General features: G+C 40.3%; 1 protein-coding gene across 5 annotated transcripts in view; it reads right to left on the reverse strand.

Annotated features, from left to right (window-relative positions):
* CAPS2 (calcyphosine 2) overlaps positions 1-11,270 on the reverse strand; it is a 100,876-nt gene that overhangs the window by 7,771 nt on the left and 81,835 nt on the right. For all 5 annotated transcript variants that reach the window (XR_014473428.1, XM_083182571.1, XM_083182569.1 and 2 more), the window contains 2 exons: positions 10,490-10,566; positions 9,140-9,294 (listed from right to left, as the gene is read on the reverse strand). Coding sequence is in view for 4 of the 5 variants with exons in the window: in XM_083182571.1 (XP_083038697.1) it covers positions 9,140-9,294; positions 10,490-10,566 (232 nt within the window). In the remaining variant the exon portion in view is untranslated. The remainder of the gene's footprint in view (positions 1-9,139; positions 9,295-10,489; positions 10,567-11,270) is intronic.

The raw sequence follows: 11,270 nt of genomic DNA on the forward strand, positions 1-11,270 counted from the left end.
ATGCACTTCAACCAGAACACACCAGATTGTACTTGGCATCTCCAGCCTATACACACCTTACAATTGCCAGATTGGCCAACTTGCACTAGGTTGTTTGCATCATTGGGAATGTCCACTTCTTCAGTACAATGTCCACTTCTTCAGTACAAACTAAAAAGTTTGCCCTGCTTCCATATCTTATGCCTTGTACTTCCGTATCTCATGTATTTCATCATTGCTTATAGTTAAGTTTGCACATTGTCTTTACTTGTACTTCATGCTACATTGCGCGGATTTTGTGCAATATTATTGTATTGTCTACCATACATGCTGTTTGCCAATCCGTGTTAGTACTTTTCCCTTTTTATATGATGTCTATGTTCAAACCTTTTATGTTACTTGTGGTGAAGGGTACACTTTTTTGTTGCTATGGTTACTTATGATGTCATCATCTAGCACCACTGCAAGTGCCGCTTGTCAGCTGACGCCTTCTGTCTCAGAGCAACGCATTCACTTGGGGGATTTGTCTATAAAGGTATGTGTTTTAATTGTTTCTGTATATGACTTGAAAACAGTTTAAATAAAAACTGAAACATTGTCTTCAGCCATTGTTTGCTGAGCATTATTTGCACTTTCACTAAGCCGGAGTATAAAGGTATGTGTTTTAATTGTTTCTGTATATGACTTGAAAACAGTTGAAATAAAAACTGAAACGTTGTCTTCAGCCATTGTTTGCTGAGCATTATTTGCACTTTCACTAAGCCAGAGTGCTGCACCACCAACGTGTGTGTGTATATATCTCTATCTATCTATATATATCTATATCACTGGAACAAACAAGCAGCGGCACTGAAAGGATTTTTCTTAGAACTGTATTAGGTCACAACAACCCAAAAAAAACGTTTCGGGGCTGCCACACCCCTTTGTCAAGGTGTCATCCTTTGAGTGCCGCTGCTTGTTTGTTCCAGTTTTATCCTAAGTATCAGAAGGCACCAAGGTGGCTGCAACAGATGGAGTGAGTGCCGGGCTGCAATAGACTACTATATATATATATATATATATATATATATATATATATATATATATATATTACACACAGAACAAAGCGATTCGGCACTCTCACTAGTATTCGAGTATACATACACAGTACATTTTCAAACAGCAGGTAGGTTTGTTTCTTCTCAGCAGTAGGTCATTCACTTGGCTATAACAGCAGTTCACAGCAGGTAACACTCCATGTTCTGACAAACAATATCTTCATACACTCCACTGACTTCTAATGTTACCCCAAAAACTTAGCCAGCACCAGGAGCCATTTCCCTGTAAACAGAGAACTTTCTTAAAGGCAACCAACAGGTGCTACTAATTAACTTAGCTGCAGTTCATTCCTGGCTTCAAACAGAACCTGGACTGTATCCATGTTTAACTGCTGTATTGTGCATTAAACAGGAACATCTGATTATACCTGCCACACTCCTTCCCCTTTAACTTCAACCACTTTGGTGAAGCTAAGCATTTTCAGGCGAGCGAACTGCTTTGCCTGTTTCTATTTGTGCTGGGAACACAACCCTACACCATCCTTCCAAATACTCCTTCACCATCTTCCTCCTCCCCTAGGCTCATCACGGGGTTGTGAGGAAGATCAGGACAAACAAATTTCCTGGAAAGGGCATTTGCATTTATATGTTGCTTCACAGGACGATGCTGCACTTCAAATTTAAATGGCTGCAAGACCAAAAACAGTTCATAAGAGCATTTATGTGCCTACATTTTAAGGGTGCATAGTCTGTAATTAGCCTAAATTCTCGAACCAGTAAGTAATATTTTGGCTAGTGTGCCAGTTTTACAAAACAGATTAGTATACCACTTTTCTTTCTCACTGGCCACTCAAACTGCAAAGTATAACCCTTAAAACCCGTCTTGGCCTCCCAGTCACATATATAGGCATAAATAATATACACACACACACACACACACACACATATATATATATACATAGATACACATACATACATATACACACAGAACAAAGCGATTCAGGACTCTCACTAGTATTAGAGTATAATGCCCCGGGTGCCTTCTGAAGGAATGTACAAACTGAAGAAAAGTAGCATCACTCCTGGGGTCTTTTATGAGATATCTTTATGTAGCAAGAAACAGGGTATACCACATCATGGTCGACGTTTCAATGTAATTAATACATTTTCCTCAGTGGGGTCATGCAGCTTGCCTGGGTGCCTTCTCGCATACATACACACACACACACACAGTGTATTTTTATAAATAATAATAATAATAATTATTATTATTATTATTATTATTATTATTAATCCTATTAAAGGGCTAGATGAGGATAGCTCTATATGTACTGGGCCAAAGGGAGAGATGAAGCTTTAAAGCCTAAATACTGATGTGCGAACAGGAACATGATACATGGGGGGAAATTTACTATGATGTGAAATACACTTCACAAGTCATGTTGCTATGGGCAACCAATCAGATCCTGTCTACTATCTTCTAGAGGGTGAAAAATAAATTAGTAGCTTCTGATTGGTTGCCCATAGCAACAAGACCTGTGAAGTGTATTTCACATCTTAGTAAATTTCCCCCATTATGTCTAAGAAACAGAGGTCTCCAGTAATGCCAATACATTGACAAGTGACGCAGACTCCTCATCTGTTAACCAAATTGTGTACAAATCTCATTTAGGGGTCATGACTCGTGCCCATAGAGATAGAGGTGGTGCATGAGATGTCCCTAGAGACAAAGGGAGAGGCATAAAAACTTCAGGAACTTTAAATAGCAAAAAACAATGTTCTGAATAGGGGACTGAAGTTTGTACCTAAAAACAACAAAAGGCATTTATGGCGATTTCAACATAGCCTCAAATTAAAATATTGTCTTTTTCAGCTACAGAAAACATCTGTGAAAGATTGGGAACACCTGTTTCTTGAATCATGGCACCGTAGAGTATCAGAATTTTTGCAAGGACCCCCCTAGGGCCCCCCCACCCTCAAATCAAATGTAGAAACAATATATAAAAATTGAAGTAGATGTTTACAGTATATGTGATCCTTAGGTTCAGTTGTGTGATAAAGACCAGGAATTGCTTCTGTTTGTAAACATATTTTTTGAATGGCAGCCACTAGCACTGGTTTTGTATATAAATAATTTCACCCCTGCAAGTATCCCGAGGCACCCCAGTGAGCGACGGCACAGTTTGGGACCAAGGATTTTGCCCTCTTAGAAAGAAATCCCAATTTGAACCTTAATCATTTATTGCGCCCATAAAATATTTTCTGAGGATGTTGGACCAAGATGTCATGGCTGGCGAAAGTTGTATTTAACAAGATGGAAATATCTTTCACGTTATGAATTTTTGGCACTACAAACCTTAAATTGCAATGACAGTATAGTGATCCGCCCTGCAGAGGCTTTAGTTATTCAGGAAACCACAGTCTGCAAAACTGAGCTTCATCGACAATTACATGACATTATTGGATAAAGACCACACACAAGAATTGGACACTGCACTAATTAATGTGGAGAGCTTGCAAGTGATTACTGAAACCACCAACATGAGACTACAGATTAAAAAAAAAGCATCTACCACTATCTGTATATTTAAAAAAAAAAGCATGTTCAAGTTATCTAAACAAGTCCCTGGGGTCTCCCCCAGGTCACCCAATTATATCAGCTCATTTACCTCTCTACAGTATGGTCTCAAAATACCTGGACTTTAACGTACAATCATTTATTCTGAAGAAAGCCTCTTTCTACTGTACATCCCACTACAATGTTACTGGAGAATGTACAAAACATACCAGCGACAATGCTTTGTACTATAGATGGTATCCCTCACCAACAAAGTATTCATTCATTGAGGATGTGCAGACTATCAAGGCCCTAATGCAGATTTTTTTTATGGACCTACTAGAGGACACATTAGTACACAATTACTTTCATATTTAACAATCGATTTTATTTTCCATTATAGGGGTGTGCTATGGGCTCTAATGTAGTCGCCTGTTTTGCAAATATATTTAGAAAAGATTTTCAGCCTATACTTTATTTTTGTGCAGATACATAGACAACATTTTAGTTCTGTGGTGTTTGACAGATTGAGCAGTTTACACATATTATGAAAAAAAAAATACATGCCAAATCATCAAGTTCATTATGTCACAATTTTAAAGGAAATCCACTATCAACTGGTCAGGGACCAGCCTTTATACAAAAACATTCCACAAACCCATGGACTCTAATATGGTGCTAGGTGCCACTAGTCATGCCCTTAAAGATGGGTTTGCCTTTTGAACAATATTTACAAGTTAGAATTATGAAAGATGATGCATTTACTATTTTCAAATTGATACTATGCAGCCAAGCACTATAATACTGCTAGTGGTATTGGTAATCCTTCTGTTATGACGTTTTGGCCAATTATTAAAACCAATCACAGTATTAAACACTTGTTGGTTCTAAGGCAGGCATGTCCAAACTATGGCCCTCCTTCTGTTGAGAAACTACAAGTCCCATGATACCTTGCCATAGTATTGCTATCAGGGAATACTAAAACTATTACAAGGCATGCTGGGTGTAATTTCACAACAGCTGGAGGACCACAGTCTGGACATGCCTATTCTAAGGTGAGGATTGGTCAAAAGAGGGGCAAAACTTTTAGAAATTGGCTTTACACATAATGACAATGGAAAATTTCACCCTCCTATGAAATAGTTTTTCCTGTAAAAAAAATTAAATAATGTATACAGTATATGTATTTTGGTACAAAAAGAGAGGGTTTGGATCCGCACAGACTTAAATCATAACTTCAGAGCATTTTATATTGAACATCTGAGTGACCAATATGTTGGACTACTTTGGTAAACTACTGTAGTCTTAGATTGGTGGCGCGCCCAACACATTCAGTATTTGTAACTTAGTAGAAGGGGGTTTGTTTGCAGGAGGCAAACAGAAAGACAAATGTGCCTTTTTGGGCCCTCCTTCTGTTGAGAAACTACAAGTCCCATGATACCTTGCCATAGTATTGCTATCAGGGAATACTAAAACTATTACAAGGCATGCTGGGTGTAATTTCACAACAGCTGGAGGACCACAGTCTGGACATGCCTATTCTAAGGTGAGGATTGGTCAAAAGAGGGGCAAAACTTTTAGAAATTGGCTTTACACATAATGACCATGGAAAATGTCACCCTCCTATGAAATAGTTTTTCCTGTAAAAAAAATTAAATGTATACACTATATGTATTTTGGTACAAAAAGAGAGGGTGTGGATCCGCACAGACTTAAATCATAACTTCAGAGCATTTTATATTGAACATCTGAGTGACCAATATGTTGGACTACTTTGGTAAACTACTGTAGTCTTAGATTGGTGGTGCGCCCAGTATTTGTAACTGAGTAGAAGGGGGTTTGTTTGCAGGAGGCAAACAGAAAGACAAATGTGCCTTTTTGGGCGCACTCTTTTTCTGTAAATTTATATGGTTTGGTTATTTATTTAAAACATAACTTTTAATGAACTTCTTATTATAAAATATACGGAGCAATCATTAATTATTTATTTATTTGTCAGTCATTTAGTACATTTTCATTTGACTGTCAATCAAAAAACACATAACACATAAATGGGACATAGACATACATGCAAAGACATACTGGACTTGTAATAAGTCCAGGACTAATAACAAGTCCAGTATGTCTTTGCATGTATGTCTACTGTATGTCCCGTTTATATGTTATGTGTTTTTTGATTGACAGTCAAATGAAAATGTACTAAATGACTGACAAATAAATAAATAATTAATGATTGCTCCGTATATTTTATAAGAAGAAGTTAATTAAATGTTATGTTTTAAATAAATAACCAAACCATAAAAATTTACAGAAAGAGTGTGCCCAAAAAGGCACATTTGTCTTTCCGTTTGCCTCCTGCAAACAAACCCCCTTCTACTCAGTATATGTATATTGTATGAAATACCGGTGTATTTTAATATAGATGGGTAAATCCCCTTGCATGTTTCCCGAATGCATGGCTCAGCATAGATCAGTTATTAGGTTGTCCCTTGGTGGGAAGGATGTTGACCATCTGATAGCCAGACAGCACAAAAGCATTCACTGGCTTCGCTGACCTATAAAATAATAGATCTTGCGCCAGTAAGTAAACATGGTGGAGACTGTGAAAGAAGATTGTTGCACCTGGAATCATTTTGGATTCATCACATGGACAAGATTGTCCCTTTGGATTAACTCCTTTTCATGTTGGAAAAGAAGCTTACCATCGTTTAAGAGATGAGGATTAGTATTAGTCTTTAGTATTAAGGGGCTTTTGTTTATTAATGAAATACTGTAACAGGATAATCATGGAATATAGTTTTGAATAGGTCTGTTAATTTGTCTGTGTACCAATAGGTTTTCCAACCAGGGTTAGAGGTGTTTAGTTAGTGCTTATTAATGTATTAGTTATTATCACCATGCATGTGTACTTTTATTCAATGCGATGTTTCATGTAAATTTGTACTGGTGCTATGTTTAAGTGTGTGCAGAACAGGTAACCTTGGTGATGGATATTCAAATATTCTTCTGGCCAGCTTGTCCCTTTGTGTCCTGCTAACCAGGGTTGCGGCATTGTGACACGGTGGTGTGGCAACATAGTGAAACAGCATGCCAGGGCAAAGGCCCCTGGGGACGCAGCTGGGGAATGTTTGTGCCTGTAAGGAGGGCTAGTAGTAGAGTTGTGATGATGCTGACTGTGAGTGAAGTCGTGTGCAGATGACATGACTACACGGCGACCGGCATAGGACATGTGAGGGGGGTTGTTCACTGTATAAGGATGGGCAAAAAATGTTGCAGAAAATGCAATGTGGCCAAGACACACAATAAGACTGTGCTGATAATTTGATATGTGTGCAACTAATTCCATATATAAAACAGAACAGAAAGCGGTATGGGAAAAAAGCTTTGTCCAGAGCATTGCAGCATTTTGTATTCAGAGAATAAGTTGCACACAGATATACTGTAACAGACTCACACATCAAAATAATCAGCAGTGTCTCCTAGTGCCTTCTAGCCACACAATATTGCTTCTACAATGCAAAAAGACTAGCACCCAGGACCGAGCATGCCAAGAGGGGCAGTTCGGCATGACTTCAGCAAAGATGTATGATGGAGGACACACCTGTAGTTTTTTAACCCCAGTTTTATAATAAACTGGGGGTAGCCTCGATTTTTGAAAGAAATGGACATGGCATTGGCCTGTTGTATAAAATACGGTACTTGTTTCCTAGCAGTGCGCCCAGTTTTATTACGTACGCAAACGTACTGAAATCGCATCGCATCACGTACAGTAGTAGCATGCAATGCGCTGTCATGAGATTTTCCCATTCCCGATCCCTGTCATTCCCGCCCCCTGTCAGATCCTCTCAGAAATCACTCTGAGGTGATATTCTGTGGTGACAAGAAGTGTACCTCAGAGCTGGTGGTGATTTCTGGTGATTATTGGTTTTGATAGAGATTTGACTGAGATGGCTGGAGTTTTTAACATGTTCTCGCTGCCGCAGACGGAGGAGGATGCTGTTGCCTTTTTCCAGGCTAAGGATCTGCTTCCTGTGGGGCAGAACTGTGCAAATGGGCACGCCATGCGGCTTTCGTTGAAGGAGACGATGTGGCGCTGCCATGTGAAGGTGTGTTGGCTGAAGGTGAGCCTGAGAGCGGCACACTGGTTTCCAGGCTGCCGCTTGTCGTTTCTCACCATGCTGCGATTTCTTTATTCGTGGTCCCAGGACATGACGTCTATTGAATACTGCAGTCAGCAGCTGGATATAGCCAAGAAGACAGCTGTGCTGTATAATCGCTGGATGCGTGAGGCATGTGCACTGGACATAATAGCACAGCCCCAGCGGAGGATTGGAGGCCCTGGGTTCCACGTAGAAGTGGATGAGACACTTTTTGTTAAACGGAAGAACAATGCTGGCTGCATTCTTCCACAGCAGTGGATATTCGGAGGGATCTGCCAGGAGACAGGCCAGTGCGTGATGCAACAACGTTAATGGACTCCATCCAGCAGAATATTAAGCCTGGCACGACTATATATACAGACTGCTGGAGGGCATATTCTACCACCTAACTTGAACTTGCTGAATACTGTCATTTTACGGTTAACCACCGGTTCAATATTATTGATCCGGCAACAGGGGTCCACACCCAAAATGTGGAACGACTTTGGGGCACATGCAAGAGGCGGAATAAGCGCCAAAGAGGCAATGCGCGGCATGAGATCCAGTCATACTTAACGGAGTTCAGGTGGCGCAAAACTTTGGGAGCTGAGGACCCTTTCCTCCGTATCATTGAGGCCCAGAAGCTCCTCCCAAAAGGACTAATAATCATGTTGTAATTTATTATTCTTGTTCTTTTTCTTCTTATTGTTTTTTTTTTATAATTTCTGTTACTGATTTTAAACTTGTTATATTTTAATTGTTCATCTGCAGATTCCATCCACTAAAAAACGATTTTTGGTTATTCATACCAGCCTTGGGCCGACCACACGGACACAAGTGGACGATGCACTTACCAATTTCAGGGTGGTAACTATTCCGCCATTCACATTTCCACACCACATAGGGGTATTTATAGGAATGCACTCTTCGGGACACTTACCAATCTTGTGGGTGTTTCATTGTATTTATATTACACCATATACGGTTTTAATAAGTGTATTTTATTTCATTGCATCAAATTATGTAAAAGATCATCCATCTATTTATAAATTGATTTTGAACTGTAATCTATCCATGCACTACATACCTCTATCCATATAGTTCTCACTCTGCATGCAATTAGTAAAGCTTTTTAAAATGAGAAACGTGTTGTTGCCCATAGAAACCAATCAAATTCTGTATATCATTTCTCGATTGATCCTAGAAAATGATAGACAGAATCTGATTGGCTGCTATGGCCAACATCACCTCTTTTCATATTTAGAAGCTTTAGTAGATTTACCTCACTGTGTCTATTACTGATAGAAACCCTTTTAATCATTTACTTCCACCCTGTAAATACACTTGGGAGCATATGAAATAACAGTTGGAAAATGACTGTCTTAATGTACAACAAACAACAAATATTGTCAGAATATAACACATACCGTTTCAGACACGTCCAAGTGAAATGTTTTAAGAGCCTGCTTAAACGCTGTTTTCCCTAAACATCCTGTTCCATATTTATCAAGTTCTCGGAAGTATTTCCCTAAGCCTGTCAAAGTTCTAACTCCTCTGGTCTTCAGTTTTTCTTTCATCACATCTACAAAACATGAAATAATACACAGGCAATCCAATTAGCTACTAAATCATTGATTTTTCCCTGATGTTTCACCAATACTATTTTTTTTACAGCCCATTGAATTAGGATTGTCTGTAAAAAAAAAAAAAATACAGTGCAGTCAGTGTGTTTTTTCGCCGGCCACAGACCCATTTTTGCTGCTTTCAGGGATTTGGATTTGCCTTTCATAAGCTTATATGGGCTTAGTGGATGACCCCAGCAAGACACTTACCCGCGATCAATAACTACGGGTAATTGGATACCCCCAAAGACTGATTATTTTTTAATCAAATGATTATAAAAAGTATAAGAAAAACCAGTACTTGTTTCCTAGAACGGCCACACCGATGTTGATCGGGTCGGTCGCATCGCATGCGATGCGACCGACGCGATGGTCCCGATTTTTACATTGATTGAAATGTGAATAGGGTCCCTGGGACCCTATTATACATTGTATTCAATGTAAAATTCTCCCCAGACCCCAATTTTAACCCCCTCAACGGCACCCCACGATTGACGCCAACCCAAAGCGTGGCGAGCGTAGCGAGGGGCGACGGTACGCGTCCTCCGACCTTTTCATACCCCTACTATCCACGTTGGCGTGGAGTTGAGAAATAAAGTGTGGCGAGCGCAGCGAGCCACCGAGCCCGAAGCGTGGCGAGCACAGCGAGTCCCGCGAGGGGACGCATATATCTTCACAGGTATACGCGTCCCCTCGCTGCGCTCGCCACACTTTATATTCTCAACTCCACGCCGACGTGGATAGTAGGGGTATGAAAAGGTCGGAGGACGCGTACCGCCGCCCCTCGCAGGCTCGCCACGCTTCGGGTTGGCGACAATCGTGGGGTGACGTTCACAATGGGGGGGTAGCATATACAATGAGAAATGGCTCATATTGGCCCATTTCCCATTTTTTTCCTGATTACAATGTTAAAAATATTTTAACATTGAACCCTATGGCAAAATCGGGTCCATTGCGTCGGTCGCATCGCGTGCCATGTTAATGCACCCGACCGACGCGATGGACCCAATATTGCCTTTGCCGGCAAAATGAACCTGATTTCAAAGGAAATCGGGTCCATCGGGGGTAATCGTGTACCTTAAGTTAAGGTACACGATTACCCCCGATTGTGGCCATTCTAGGAAACAAGTACCGAAAAACCCTAGCACAACCCACCTTGAACTGCCAAAAGAATGCCCTGTTCATCATGTATGGGACCACCAATGACAGATTTGTTGCCTTTACAGACGGCCCTAAAATGACATGCGACAGTACTATGAGGCACTTACATTATCAATGCAAAAGTTACTTACAGTAAAAAACAAAAGAAAAGGCAAAGTCATATGTGTTTATACTCCAGAAGCCCACACGTTTTCACATTATTACCAGCTACTTATACAGCTCCAGCATATTCGGTTAAGCTTAACAACTGGGAATAAACAGTAATAAAATAAAAGGTAGACACAGAGGTAAGAAGGATTTGCTTGCAATCTACAAGGATTCACATTTTGTAGGCCTTCCTTTATTGCAATTCCAAAACCTTCCGATGTCCCTATTTTCATAGGAAAGTCGTGTTTCTTAAGACTCTCCCATTGTCCCAACCAAGAGTTGCAGTGTCCTGCGGCGGAGAGGGTGGAGCAGTTGAGAGGCCACCTGTCATTCACTGCTCTGCTCATAGCAGTGGTAAATAGATACTATGCATCCCACACAGACTGGGAGCATGGCCTGCAGCTCACAGAGCACTGGGCATGCCCTCATAGTTATGAAAATGGGGGTGTGGCTCATGGTGCAACATTTATGAGACCACGCCCCCTTTGCAGCAGCTATGTCCTCTTTTCTTGAGTCCTGCTTCAATTGTTTAGAATGTTGTGAAGTAATAATTACTAAATTATCCTGTAGCAGTGCACTGCCATTAGAAGAAAAAACATTTCCTCAGCTGGAAATGTAACACTTTATT

This window comes from Crinia signifera, chromosome 4 (genome assembly GCF_055691185.1).
Source record: "Crinia signifera chromosome 4, ASM5569118v1, whole genome shotgun sequence".
Classification (NCBI taxonomy): Eukaryota; Metazoa; Chordata; class Amphibia; order Anura; family Myobatrachidae; genus Crinia; species Crinia signifera.